At 41.5% G+C, this 15,224-nt stretch overlaps 1 protein-coding gene across 2 annotated transcripts; it reads left to right on the forward strand.

The window, feature by feature from the left end:
* Nucleotides 1-1,671: 1,671 nt before the first annotated feature.
* On the forward strand, nt 1,672-15,181 carry pja2 (praja ring finger ubiquitin ligase 2). 2 transcript variants are annotated; one of them, XM_042302116.1, is made up of 9 exons: nt 1,677-1,954; nt 4,563-4,757; nt 5,295-6,339; nt 6,807-6,968; nt 7,516-7,701; nt 10,307-10,418; nt 12,168-12,282; nt 14,432-14,547; nt 14,688-15,181. In XM_042302116.1, the coding sequence occupies exons 2-9, from the start codon at nt 4,565-4,567 to the stop codon at nt 14,811-14,813; spliced, it is 2,055 nt and encodes a 684-aa protein (XP_042158050.1). In that variant the 5' UTR covers nt 1,677-1,954; nt 4,563-4,564; the 3' UTR covers nt 14,814-15,181. The 2 variants fall into 2 exon arrangements, with proteins under 2 accessions (XP_042158051.1, XP_042158050.1); XM_042302117.1 differs by lacking the exon at nt 7,516-7,701 and having other exon boundaries at nt 1,672-1,954.
* Nucleotides 15,182-15,224: the final 43 nt, after the last annotated feature.

The following is a 15,224-nucleotide window of genomic DNA, read 5'->3' on the forward strand; positions in this document are numbered from 1 at the left end:
AGGGCACAGGAGAACCGAAACTAGCATACGCCTCCTCTGACATCATTTGGTGACGAAAAATATAATTTGGATCAAATTTAACAGGTAAAAAAAGATATGGATAGATTAATGGGGTAATTCGGAGTGTAAATTATCAACTATTTATATTAGGCTAATACTACCACTAATACTATTATTAATACAACTACTAGTATTAATAATAATATTAATACATGTTTTTTAAAGAAATGTAATTATATCATCAAGATCAAATCATCTAGATTTGTCAGTCAATCATTTATTCGTTTAAATAACTTAATGAATCTTGCCGCAATGTCGGAATTTTTTGTAAAGCAAGCTTCTAGGATCCCCTTCCCTTGCTTGGCTTGGAACTCAAGCTGAGTTGGGAACAGATTTCTATGCAGCCTCTTTAGCCTGGTGAAACACAGCCTTCATTCATCCACACCGGCCCATGTTTTCCCTTTGATGCTCCCATTATTAGCCAGATCATATAGAAGCTCATTCCCACCATCATAAAAAAAAGTTGACACTATCTAAACATTTTGAGATAAGTAAGTCCACATTTCGAGATAGTATATCAGAATGTTTGGATGGTATGTAAAAAAAAAAAAAAAAAAGTCAACATTTTGAGATAGTATCTAAAGAAAATTGATAGAATCTAAAAAATGTTTTTTTTTTTTATGTGATAGTAGGCCTAGCTCATACATACAGAGCATTCGGAATTGTACAATAAGGAAACTATGTCAATATGCCCTCTGCTTAAATGTAGAGCTAGGACAAGTTTTTATTTTTAAACTTTTATTTAACTAGGCAAGTCAGTTAAGAAGAAATTCTTATTTTCATTGACAGCCTAGGAACAGTGCCTGTTCCGAGGTAGAACAGCAGATTTGTACCTTGTCAGCTCAGGGGTTTGAACTTACAACCTTCCGGTTACTAGTCCAACGATCTAACCACTAGGCTACCCTGCCGCCCCGGTGTATGGAAAATATTGTATATCTAATAAGGTGACGGAAGTATCACGCAAACTCATTCATAGAATCTACCCTGTAGAGACCTTTATTAGAAATATATTTAAAATAGCTATTGATAACAAATGTGTATTTTGTGGTTGTGACCCAGAAACTCTTGACCATTTATTTTGGGACTGTTCTTATGTCAGAAGATTTTGGAGTGAGTTAGAAGATTTGATTTGAAAAGAAACAACTATTAATGGTAATCTGAGGGACTCTGATATTATGCTTTATTTTTGTCCAAATGATATGGACCCTGACTTAACTTTCATGGTTAATTTGTTTATCTTTCATGGGAGATTCTTTATCCATAAAATGAAGTGGGCAGAGAACAAACCCCTTTACACATTATTTAAGACAAAATGTAAATATTATTTTGAAATGATCAGTAAATGTAAAAACAAAAAAGCAATACGCACCCACCATAAAAGTATTTAACAAATTGAAAATGAATCTTGATATGTAATACCCCTCCTGTCTGTTGGGTTTATGTACTCTTGTTTGTACATTTCAGTTTTTTTGTATTTATTGTGTTCATAATAAAAATAATATATATTTTTAAAAAACATGGAAAACGAGCTCCGGACTGAATATACTTCTGGGCGCACATGCGCACTAGGCAAATTCAGGAAATGCCCTGATATCAGGAGCTGGCGGCTAAAAGTTATATTAAGCAATTCAGAGACTAAAAACGAATACACCGGATGACAAATATTTAAGGATCGAATCGATATACAATCCCGGAATCAGCTGTAAATGTAAATAGTAAAACAAAGCTTAAAACGATGTTTGAAAAGGCGTACTCCTACTCCTCACTACTGATGTTGCTAATGCAGTCTCGGACATTCTGATTGGAGAAAGCCAGTCACATGAAACTCTTTGCGGATGACGTTGGCTTAAAGGTTTGTTCGCAGTTTCGGACGGAGAGGAAGTGTCGGGGACAGGTAATACGACCATTATTTTGTATTTGATATTGGTTAAAATAATCAAGCTAGTTGAAAATAAGGTGATCGATAATATTTGATTGATAACATCTGAAATGTTTTGTCCCTTGCCGTTTGAAAATTGCTACAGTAGCCAACTAGTTTACTGCATGCCTTGTTGACAACCAGAAGAGGGAAGCTTCTTTTTTTTTGACAAGCTAACGTTAGCTAGCTTAACACAACACAGTTAGTTAGCCAACGTTAGGCCAGGGCCAAGCGTTTTTCCAAGTTCCATCTACAAATAAAAATGTTATCTTGTGAAAATACACACACTAATAATCAGCTATATTGACTAACGTTACTGTTATCGTATCGGGGCCAATCGTTTCTACCTTCAGACCATCACATCAGGCTGCTGAATAACCACTAACGTTAGTCAGCTAAGTTAGCTAACGCGTTACCTGCTCTTCCCTGCTATTCCCCACAACGGACGTTTACTCTGCCCGTGCCCAAACGACATTCATCAATGTTGCAGTTGTTAATATGTGTATTATTGTTTTTTTTGTTTGTTTTTTTTTCACTTGGCCCTTACAAGTACCACCCAACCCCTCAAGGGTCACTCTGCCCCCTCCTATTATCAGCAATTTCCACCTCAAGTCTTTACTCTGCTTCCATCCCCAATGGACATGTTTATTTATTCGTCACTGCCACAGTTATGTGTGTAGTTATATTTCTCTCTTTACCGTTTTCAAGATTTGATTTCACTTGTTGGAGCACTACCCTGCAATCACACCTGGAACCCTGTACATGTGACTATTATTAAACAACGAATCTGAATCGTAAGTTAGCTACATTTTTGCTTGGGTGCGATTAGCTAGCAAGCTAATGACGTCATGAAAATAACTTTGTAACCAAGCAAGACTACATTGGCAAGCCGGTTGCAGTAATTATTCAGCTTGCTAGCTAACAAGCAACAGTATTGCTTATTCCGTTTCAATCAGGGCCGTCTAGTTAGCGCCATAATCTAGCTAAATGTTTGTTTACTGTTAGCTGGCTATTAAATCATGTTGCACCTTACATGTTGCTGGTTACTTCCACAAGGCATGCATGATGATGATGATGATGATAATAATAATGCATGTTCTGTTATGCAACGATATGTTAACAAACTTAACCACTGGAAGGCCCAGAAAATTGTCAGCCAAGTCATAGACTGTTCTCTCTGCTACTGCACGGAAAGCAGTATCGGAGTGCCAAGTCTAGGTGAAAGGCCCCCCCCAAGCCATAAGACTGCAGAACAATTATTCAAATGGCCACCTCGACTATTTACATTGAACCCCCTCTCCCTATTTACACTGCTGCTACTTGCTGTTTACTATCTATTTACCCCTAACTAAATGCAGTGGTGTAAAGAATACTTTAAAGTACTACTTAAGTAGTTTTTTTTGTTATCTGTACTTAAGTTATTTTTTGACTACTTTTACTTCACTTCTTTCCTAAAGAAAATAATGTACTTATTACTTCATACATTTTCTGACATCCAAAAGTACTCGTTACATTTATTATCCCGTCTGATCTTAAGCTATTTGAAATGATTTATACTTTTGATACTTAAGTATATTTAAAACCAAATACTTTTAGATGTTTACTCAAGTAGTATTTTACTGGGTGACTTTCACTTGTCATTTTCTATGAATGTATCAACTCTTACACAAGTATGACATTTGGGTACTTTTTTCACCACTGCCTACATGTACATGGGGCGGCAGGGTAGCCTAGTGGTTAGAGCGTTGGACTAGTAACCAAGTTCAAATCCCCAAGCTGACAAGGTACAAATCTGTCTTTCTGACCCTGAACAGACTGTTAACCCACTGTTCCTAGGCTGTCATTGAAAATAAGAATTTGTTCTTGACTGACTTGCCTAGTTAAATAAAGGTAAAATAAATGTACAAATTACCTTGACTAACCTGTACCCCCCCCATTGACTCGGTACCGGTACCCCTGTATAGAGCCTCGGTATCACTTATTTTATTTTTGTACTTTATTTTTAAAACATTTTGTTACCCCTTTTCTTGGACTGCATTGTTGGTTGCAGTGCTGTAAGTAAGCATTTCACAGGAAGGTCTACACCTGTTGTATTCGGCGCATGTGACCAAACATTTTATTTGAACCCAGCCAGAGATATATCATTCTTTCTTTGGATAATTTCGTAGCACTGCTGGTAGTACTGAATTTGATGGTGTATATACATTCTGCCTTTTCCATTTATCTCCAATTTTGGTCACATTTGTAGATTAGCAAGACCATGACGGTTTACTTTTCTTTCATGCCATGTTAATCATATTTGAATGTTTTCGCTTTCCTTTGACAACATTTCCAGACAGATTTTAAGTGTAAAGAAGCCCACCACAACCGTAATGGCTTGCAGCAATGTTTCTTGTATCTTTACTGTTCTGTATTTTGTATGGATCAAAGCTCAAAGTTGCAGTTTCTCACCCCCCTCTTTTCACACAATTGGTCTACTTTCAGGTTTCGATTAAACCATTGGTCTACTTTCAGGTCTCCACTCTGTTTGCAGCTTTTAGTTTTGAAGCTGTGTATTTCAATGTTATTTTCTCTCTCTCTCTAGTGATGGGTCAGGAAGCTGGCAAGCCAGCCTGGCCCAAACCGGCTGTTGGATATCACACAATAACAGGAAGGAGATACGGCAGGAGGCATGCATACGTTAGCTTCCGTCCAACCTCTGCCAAGCACAGGAACCCAGCCAGTATGGAGGATTGGCCAGCTACGGAAATGGACGGTGTTCACAGAGCGCATTCCATACGTACGTTCACAATGCAAATACATCTATTATGCTCCATCTCAAGTCCCATTTGCAGTGCATTGATTAGCCGAGGGACAAAATGTAGGCTATTTGAGTCTGAAGAGCATATATTTCTCTTTCAAGCAATGATACAGGTCTATATTTCTGCATGTTAGCAATGATAACAAGGTCGGCAAATCAATGAAAGTTGTGTTTATTGTTTTTGTGACATCATCCATGGCAGACCATTAAGCAGATTGTGTAGGGTGGTCAGCAGCATGTGAGTGAGTACTGCATAGCTTGAGGTTTGGATTGATTTATCATGTGACATGGAATGCAGTGTGAGCAAGCAGCTAAGCTTTTTAATAAAATATGTCTGCTTGGAGCTGCTGCACGCTATATCTGTATTCAGAAAACAAGGACTGCTCTTTTCTGTCTTTGCTCTATTGTCTCTCTCTCTTCCTTTCTCTTTCAACAAGTGTAATCATTGTGTATTGACAAGTCATGGTAGACTTTTTTTTTTTAGCTGTGACTAAATGCCTCCCTCTCCTCCTCTAGCTTCAAAAGGGAACATCTCCTCGACGCTTCACACCAGCTTTCCTGTGTCATCGAGTTCGGTTCGCCCAGAAGTAAAAGCCAAATCTGGCAAAGATCCTCCCCACAAGAAACAGTCAACTTCTAGGAAGCCATCGGAAGCCCTCTCCATCCATTACAAGAAACTAAAGTGTGACCAACCTGTAGCCTGTGACCAGGACCAAAATGTCTTGAAGAAAAGTGCTGAGGCCAGTGCGTGGCCTATCTCCGAGGACAGTAACCCATCTAATTCTAGCGTATTGAGCTTTGTAAATATTGATGCTTATGAGCCGGACAGTAGTGGAGGCGAGGAGGAGGAGGGGCAGAGCTCCGACCTGTCTCACGGTCTCCAGAAAAGACTGGATGACATGATCTTTGAGCTGGGCAAGGAGTTTGACTATCTCAGCGGTTTGCACTCGTATTTGTATACAAAATCGTGTGAAGGGACAGACTGTTCCCTCAGAGACACTGAGTCAGTGAAAGATTCTAGAACGGATCCTAAATCAGATTCAAACACAGAGGAACCCCCTCCTGAGGGGAATATATCGGAACACAACGCAACAGATCACATGGAAAACGGCACCGAGGACCACCATATACCAGATGACCTAGCAGCCGGTGGCTCTCCCATCGGTCCCAAAGGTCCTGCCGAGCTGGGGAACGACAACCAGAGAGGGACACAGTCGGAGATGGTGGTAAGGCCCAAAATTCGTAAGCAGACGAGTGAAACACACCTGGAGAAGAGGAAGAGTTCTCACCGCGAGGAGGTAGACTCTGGCTTAGCCAAGCAGGCCAGCAAGACCAAGTGTGTGTCTGCACCTCCTTTCTTTCTGACGCAAACAGAAAGGCCAAACCAGGAGATGCTCTTTGATTTTCCTCAGACTGAATCGAATGGGTTTAGCCCTATAGAGAGGTGGCGTGAACATGGAGATGCTGGTAGCAAAATTCATTCAGATGAGGAAGATGAGATCTGGGAAGATCTGGAGGATTTCAATGAGACGTGTGCTCCTTTCATGAAGGCTGAGGAAAGGTATTGTAATATAAAAAAATTTACGTAGTACCTTTTTTTTATTGGTCTTGGAGCCTAGTAAAATATGACAAAACGCACAGCGAGTGTGTGTATACGGTCAGTGAAATATAATCATAAGGATTGGATTGCGGTGATGGGGAAACGTCAGTTAAACATTAGCAGTATAGATTGACTGCACTTGGGAGTTATTCATAAAAGTAGACTGGTCATTTTCGAGATCTCTGAGCCATGACATTGCAACTCGCAATATTATTAAGCCTTTCTGGGAAAGTGTGAATACGAAGCTCTGTTGTCCTGATAAAGTATTAACTGGGGATTGAGGAAGCAAAGGTTGCTCGCGAATGTCTTGTGTTTACTGCTAAGACCTCTGCTAGCGGATTGGTTGGTGTTTACTAGGGGGAGTGTGTGTGTGTGTGTGTGTGTGTGTGCGCGCGTGTTTACACATCCGTGTGCGTGTGTATCTGCAGCTCGGAGTGCAGCGAGGGGGAGTGGGCGGCCTCGTGGACGTCGGACTCTGGCCTGGAGACGGAGCGTCAGAAAAGCTGGGAGACTCTGCCCGGCCTGGACGATCTGCACATCAGCAACAGCAGCAGTCTGGAGGGCGTACCCGAGCTCAGCCTGCCCCCTGCGTAAGCGCCATAACACATGCCTTATATACAGTTCACTCCTGATAAATACACCATGATGATACAGGTCTTATACACAGTTCACTCCTGATAAATGCAATCAATTGCTTGAGACTGGTCTAAATTTCATTGGTAAGCACCGCCAGCCCTCAGATGCACATCTCCATGTGTGACTGCTGTGATGTTGAACCAGGGTGTGGACTGGAATGACGATTAAGCTAAGTGCCACAGCAGCACACTGTCCAAGCAAGGTCTTACATTAAATCCGTTGAGGCAGGCTGAATCATTTCCGTGGATATTGATTTTGATGAGTTAAGTAGCGAAGATGTACAGTAGTTCTGGCTTGTTTGCATATGTGTGTAGCTTGATAAATAGCGAGTTGCATAGCCTATGTTTTCCAGTACATACACTTTTTTTACATTTTCAGTTGCAAGGTGAAAACTTGGTTTGCCACAATGAAAATCAGTGTTCCTTATTGGACAAGTTCCTCCCCGTTTCAGTCCGTTCTCTTCTGTCTGGTGCCCAATGAACATAGCCCTTGTGTGTGCAGGGAGCCTCCACCTCTGGAGGAGGGGGAGATTCCTTGGTTGATGTACAACGGAGAGGCGGGCAGCAGTAGTGACGAAGACCCTGATGGCATGAGTCACTTTGTCCACCCGGGCCTCTTCATCCTTGACGGCAACAACAACCTGGAGGATGACTCCAGCATGAGCGAGGACCTGGACGCTGAGTGGAGGTGGGGGAAACATGAAGCTTTCTACTCCAAATTGTGAGAGTTGCACTGAGTGTCCAAAACATTAGGAGCACCTTCCATGACTGACTTTCCAGGTGAAAGCTATGATCCCTTATTGATGTCACCTGTTAAGTTCACTTCCATCAGTGTAGATGAAAGGGCGGAGATGGGTTAAAGAAGGGTTTTAAGCCTTGAGACATGGATTGTGCATGTGGCCCATTGAGGGGGAATGGGAAAGAGAAAATGTCAGTTCCTTTTTGAACGGGGTATGGTAAGTGCCAGGCGCACCGGTTAGAGTGTGTCAAGAACTGTAACACTGCTGGGTTTTGTCACGCTCAAGTTTCCTGTGTGTATCAAGAATGGTCCCCCACCCAAAGGACATCCAGCCTGCTTGACACAACTGTGGGAAGCATTGGACTCAACCATGACTCTTTCGACACCTTGTAGAGTTCATGCCCCGGCGAATTGAGGCTGTTCTGAGGTCAATATTAGGAAGGTGTTCCTAATGTTTTCTACACGGCGTGTATAATTTAAGGCTCTTTTGTGATTAGAGGCTATTCTCATTGACAAATATTTTAAGGGGAGGCAGCTTGACAGGTTTCTAATTTACATAATATGTACACACTTTTACATTTCCAGTACATCCTTGCCTAACCTTTGGTTGTGGCTGGCAGTAAAGCTTGCAAACTATTCAACGAATGTGAGCAACTTTTCCTCAAACATATTGGGTTCACATTAATAATGCTACCAAACCATATTACAGCCTTGAATAATGTGCGGACAATGACAGTTTATATTTTCTCGTTCGTACAAGCGTTAGCTAAATGTAGCTTGCAAGACAATAACACTGCTAGCTAGCAATGTTAGCATTACCCCCCCCTCACACGAATATACATGTACGGTTTCAGCGTATTAAAGTTACCCGAGAACAAACCCAGCCCATCCTGAATGGCGCTGCAGTCTAAGGCCCTGCATCTCAGTGCTAGAGGTGTCACTACAGACCCTGGTTCGATTCCAGGCGTGATTGGGAGACCCATAGGGCGGCACAAAATTGGCCCAGCACCCTCCGGGTTTGGCCGGAGTAGGCGGTCATTGTAAATAAGAATTTATTTTCAACTGACTTACCTAGTTAAATAAATACAAAAATTGCCAGAAAAGCCATAACACAACACTAAACAATACATTCATTGCACAATAACGGTGACAAACGGTGCCCACCAAACTGTTAGGACCTACATAAAGCTGTCCCAATTTTCAGCACCATGGAGTGAATCCTTACCACTACTACATCAGTGGAGCCTTGTCTGGCAGCAGAACTGTTCATTCGGCCTCATTAAAATGTGGTTTCTCCTGACAATTGATCTGTACCAACTATGTCATAAGAGGACAACGAACGGAAAAGCGGCAATCCAGAGTTTCGATTAAGACATTAATGAGCGAAGTACAGTACACATTTCCCTGGCATATTACACAATTTATGCAGTAGCATATAAGTCATTTTTGGACTCGCCTTACTGTGCTCACTTGAACAGGAAGGTGGTGCGGCGGTCCTTCTTGTGGGCAAATTGTGTCATCAAAGTCTGGCATTCTCTGGATTCATGTTGCTTTCAAGACAACTGGGAAATCGGAAAAAAACAGGGTCGAATCATGATGTCGGGGATCTTCAGGTCGGAGCTCTAGCAAGAGGCCCGAGTTCCCAACTTGCAATTCCAAGTTGGTTGACCGTTTTTAAGCGTCCCCCCTTTTTTTTTACATTTTTTTTTTTCTCCCAGTTTTAATCTCATTGAAGTCTAAGATTTACAAGTTTCCAGGAGTTTTGAACACGGCAGAAGTCATGCTGGATTGACAGCATGGTCAATCAATGTATTCAACCTTTTCTGGCCCATGGTGTCGACTGTTTTTATACTTTTTAAGCTTTGAAAAGAGACACTTGGACCACAAGCGCTATCCACCGAATAGCAGGCTAGTGATTGCTTTGCAACGCTTGTAGTTAGCTACTGATTCCTTCCAAACTACTCGTGGTTGAATTTTCGACTTCTAACTTGTAATGTTTATGTCCATTGGCCGATAAGCACCGATACATTTTATCTCCTAATTTCTCTGCCCCACCTGCCCTGAATGATGGGTTGCCACTGGAAACAAGTCTCAAATATAGTGATAATGTCTATATTACATTTCATCTGTTTCAAAAACATTGCTATGCTATTAGTATTTCTACTGTATGAATATTGGACTCAGCTAGACAATTCTGTTTCTACTGCCCTGCTTAGAGGGGGGCAAATGTCCAGCGAGTGTCTTGCGCATCCTCCAGAGGCAGTGTTCAAGACCTGAGAATTTCTCAAGTTTGAATTACAGCCATGTCTGTCGAGAAGCAATGCATCACGAATTTCTTGAAATTATCATCATAGAAAATGGATGCTTTGTCTCCTGGAGGTGGGAATGTTTGCCTGTACTCTGTTGACTTTCACAACATGGTAGTTTCACTTCCTAAATGTAAGCTGTATGTAAAGCCAGGCGTTTTCTCTGACCAGGAAGAATTGACATGGTATGCTATTGTTATGAGAGAAATCAGCACAATTTAAATGCATTTTGTTTGGCTTCATCTTAGGTTGCTAGATGACTTTGGAGAGGGCTTTGGGATGGCTCAGGCTATTTCCTATGTGGATCCTCAGCTCCTCACATACATGGCTCTTGAAGAGCGCCTTGCCCAAGCTATGGAGGTAAGGCCCAAGTCCTAGACTCTTCAAGGGACAGCGACTGCACTGCTGCGTAGTCACTATGCGATCTCATTCTAGAGCACCTGGTTAAATTCTGCATGATATATATATATTTTTTTAAAATTATGTCTCTAAATGGTGAAACTAGGGAAAATACAGTACGTGGTTACTAACATTTTGCAAGTTTGCTTCATTTACGGTCATCCTAAAATTAAATATGGAATGATTTTTTCCATTTTTATGTTATGCTCCTTTCCTTGATTTGGACAATATGTGTTACTACATTAGACAAGCTCACGTTTTGAACACATTGAATTGGGGGGAATTACACATTATTTTTGTTAGTATAAAAGTTTAATAATCATGCTGTATTGCTTAAAACAGATCAATGTCTTTGATTTTGTACCTTTTTTATTTAGATTTGTCATTTTCTAATTTAAGAGGACAGACTAGACAACAATTCTGGGTGGCCTTCTATAAAAGTGACACACCAATACACGGATTTGACAAACTATCACTGAAATAGCAGCCAACCGTTGTCACTGTTGCTATCCTATTTGTGCGTCGTGATTCATTGAGTGGTTTGTTCCATTTTCTGTGATGGCAGCCTCCCAAAATTTACATCTGCCATTCCAAAATATAGATAGAACCCTTCTGCAAATGATAATCTAACCAATCATGTATAGATTATTACAAGTTTCTGTGTGGTCTTTGTATAATGTATGTTTAAACAGCACATACAACCCAAACGTTTTGCTCTATTGGTTTCCATGTGTAATTGATATGAGCGATTTAACAAAAGTATTGCGTTGGCATCAGTTCAGCTGGCTGTCTTGTCCTCTACCAGTGATTTATACATTTTTCAACTAGCTGTGCTAGTTTTTATAGGACGTGCAACCGGATTTTCCCCGCCCCACTCGTTCGATTGATTTCAATGTGATATCGTATCGAGTAATGACAAAAGTATTTCCCTTCATTTTTTTGCGACCCCCTTATCCAAATCTAACACTTTAAAATGTAGCCAGTCTTCTGCAGGTTGTTCTCTAACCGTGATGTAGTTTCCATTTTTTTTGGGGGGGTAGTTTCAACAGTGCATACAATCTGATTTCCCCCCCCTCATCGACATGTGATTTTATTGCCACATCAATTTTATTTTTTGCATATGCAGTTTATGGTGCTAGTTTGAATAAAATATGAGTAATCTGATTACTGTTGTGGCACATGTATGGGTAGGTTGTATGTTTTTATGTTTAGGTTTTCAATATATCACAAACTGTTTCTGCGTATTGACTTGATTTGGACACTTCAAAACCGTGTTTTGACTTTGGGCTGTTTATCAAAAGTTCTTGTCAACAGGAAGCAGAACGGCATAATTTTCAACTTTCAGAAATATGAATGGAACTTTACACATTCATTTCCAATAGGATTCTACTTAATCAGGCAAAAACTGCTGAATGAGTCGATGTGCTGTGATTTTTATTTATTTTGATCATTGGGAAATCATGATAACTGGTTTGCCTTGCCTACAATGACACGAGTCACTTAAGTGCAGACGGAAGCATCTTAGGACCATATCTGTTAAACACCATTCCATCTCTAAAAGGTTTGCGTCAAACGTGCATTTCAAGATGGTGCCATCCTACGTTGACAGACCGTGTTGCGGTCTTGTACAACATCGAGACACATTCCTAAAAAATGTGTAACTACCGCGTAGGGACGTTGGCACCTGATGTTCTTCTGTTTGGTTCACAGGCGGCTTTAGCCCACCTTGAGTCTCTGTCCATCGACGTTGAGCAGGCTCACCCTCCTGCTACAGAACAGATCATCGAGTGTCTGCCTCAGATCACCATATTGGAGGACCACAGTGGTAAGTTCACAGTGGTAGGGCCACATCTTGTCCTAACAGACTAGCCCTTCCCTTCACTCCTTTTTGAATTGGCTGTATTGTTAATGTGTGCAATTGCCCACTTTGCATTTGGGGGGAAATGTCACTCTTTCTGGGTGTAAAGTAGCTAAATACGGCTGAATGTGCAATACTGTAAAGACTTCCATTCATTGGTCAATGTTGAAATTCCGAATGACCTTTGAAAATGCACAAGCAAAGCCATATTTTCAGTGGTGGAACGAGTAAGATTAGTTTTAATTTGGCATGTACTAATTACTGTAATAGGCCTAGGTAATGCTGTGCTTAATACCAACATGAGTGCCTTTTTTGTATCAGAATAAAAATAAAACATGTAGCCTAATTAGTGGGACTATCCACTCTGTAAATCCCCAAACTCGGTCTTTAGTCAGTTTTACCATTAGCCAACCAGCAGTCAAGTCCAGACTAACTGTCTGAAAGTCAGAAATGAGCTACTAATATATTATATATACAAAGTATCTGGACACCTTCAAATTAGTGTATTCTGCTATTTTTAGCCACACCCGTTGCTACAGGTGTATAAAATCGAGCACACAGCCATGCAATCTGATTGGGAGCTTCATGAAATGGGTTTCCATGGTCGAGCAGCCTAAGATCACCATGTGCAATGCCTAGTGTCGGCTGGAGTGGTGTAAAGCTCGCCGCCATTGGACTCTGGAGCAGTGGAAACACGGTCTCTGGAGTGATGAATAACGCTCCACCATCTAGCAGATTGATGTTTAAGACTTCAAAATAAGTAATTATCCACACACCTTCTGGAGCCAGGTGGGGCAGGTAGTGTTCTACTGGCATTCGCCAAACCCAGATTCCTCCAAATCAAATCAAATTTTATTTGTCACATACACATGGTTAGCAGATGTTAATGCGACAAGCATTTCGCTACACTCGCATTAACATCTGCTAACCATGTGTTTGTGACAAATAAAATTTGATTTGATTTGGAGGAATCTGGGTTTGGCAAATGCCAGTAGAACACTACCTGCCCCAATGCATAGTGCCAGTTTGGTGGAGGAGGAACAATGGTCTGGGGCTGTTTTTCATGGTTCGGGCTAGGCCCCTTAGTTCCAGTGAAGGGAAATCATAACGCTAGAGCATACAATGACATTCTAGACGATTCTGTGCTTCCAACTTTGTGGCAACAGTTTGGGGTAGGCCCTTCCTATTTCAACATGACAATGGCCCTGTGAACAAAGCAAGGTCCATACAGAAATGGTTTGTTGATCGGTGTGAAGAACTTGACTGGCCTGTACAGAGCCCTGATCTCAACCCCATCGAACACCTTTGGGATGAATTGGAACGCCGACTGCGAGTTGGGAGATTAGGCCTGACCATCAGTGTCCAACCTTACTAATGCATGTCCCTGCAGCAATGTTCCAACATCTAGTGGAAAGCCTTCCCAGAAGAGTGGAGGCTGTTATAGCAGCACAGGGGGGGAGCAACTCTATATTAATGCCCATGATTTTGGAATGAGATCTTTGAGGAGCAGGTATCCACATACTCTTGGCCACGTAGTGGTATAAAGACTTTAAGCTCTGTTTATTAGTCTGCGAACTCTGCCAGAAAATGGATCATAAAAAAAGAGGTGTCAATCTCTCAACACATCAACGCGTTCCCCATGGCAGTATCCCACTGCTACAGAGCCGATGTGGTGCCACGACAGGAAATAACTGTAAAGCAATGCATAATGAAACTGTGAGAGGGGGAAAGAACATTTTCATGCACTGGCGCCGCGTCAAGTTTATGACACGCCGGGCGTCCTCGGGAATAAATCACGGAATGCAGGCGTTGAGGGAAGATGGCCGCCATTCGTCATGCGATGTGTCGGAGCGTACAGTTCCATCTGTGTGCACGTGGATCTAGCGATTCGAACGTGAATGCTTGGGGCTGTGAATACAAAACAGTGTGGTTGAGGCTGGGGATGTAGAACATGAAGTGATCGATGGCGCGGCGCCGTTCTCTGACACTGACGATTAGTACTTCCTGTGTGTCTCCGTGTCAGTATGACTGGGCGTCTCTTTTTATAGCCTTTGTCCTTTCGCTATGCATCCCTCAATCTTTATCCTTGCCTTTCTCTCTCTCTCTCTCTCTCTAGGGCAGGAACAGTGCTGTGCCATCTGCTGTTGTGAGTACGTCAAAGATGAGATTGCAACCCAGTTGCCGTGCCACCACATGTTCCACAAGATCTGCGTGACTCTCTGGCTCCAGAAGGTGTGTGTGGATAATTACTTATTTTGAAGTCTTAAATATTTTTATTTTTTTTTTAACTAACCTTGCATGTAATTTAAATGATGGTGGCATCAGTCTAGCACCTGGTCTGTGATTTGACTTATGGTATCTTCTCTCTCTAGTCTGGGACTTGCCCTGTCTGTCGTCACGTCCTGTTGCCTGTTGTCGCTGAGACCCCTGCACCCACCTCGTTTGTGTCGGATCAGTACATCCCTCCGTCCAATCACAGCGCAGCCGGAACACGGTGAATCCACAGCCATAAGAGGCCTCTAACGCTTAAATTAAAATGATTACTTTTTCTGTCACTGCCTCTCCACAATTTAGCACTTCATGAATGAGGTTTATTTAGTTCTGCACATGTTAACAAGTTCCATGTCTGAGAGTGACAGTTCAGGCTTATTTTCTGAGAAAATATTATCTGTGTAATCAAGTTTTTGTTGTTTTAATGAAGGATAGGAAATTGCAATTTGTTTAGCCCAGATTTTTGTTAACGCATTTTACATGCACTTTTTTTTTTTTATACAGATGAAAGCACTGCTTATTATGCACCTTATTGTACTCATTTTCTAAATCATTTTGTTTTCCGTGTTCAATAAAGGCTGTAGTGTGGGCAAGGCTTTGTCTTCAAGAAGTCTATCAAAATAATAACTTCCTTACTC

The sequence above is a fragment of the Oncorhynchus tshawytscha genome, linkage group LG20 (genome assembly GCF_018296145.1).
Source record: "Oncorhynchus tshawytscha isolate Ot180627B linkage group LG20, Otsh_v2.0, whole genome shotgun sequence".
Lineage (NCBI taxonomy): Eukaryota > Metazoa > Chordata > Actinopteri > Salmoniformes > Salmonidae > Oncorhynchus > Oncorhynchus tshawytscha.

Coding starts and splice junctions, on each gene's coding strand:
- pja2 (XM_042302116.1), top strand. CDS start 4,565: ATGGGTCAGGAAGCTGGCAAGCCAGCCTGGCCCAAACCGGCTGTTGGA. Junction 6,340..6,806: donor TTCATGAAGGCTGAGGAAAG/GTATTGTAATAT, acceptor GTGTATCTGCAG/CTCGGAGTGCAGCGAGGGGG. Junction 7,702..10,306: donor GACCTGGACGCTGAGTGGAG/GTGGGGGAAACA, acceptor GCTTCATCTTAG/GTTGCTAGATGACTTTGGAG.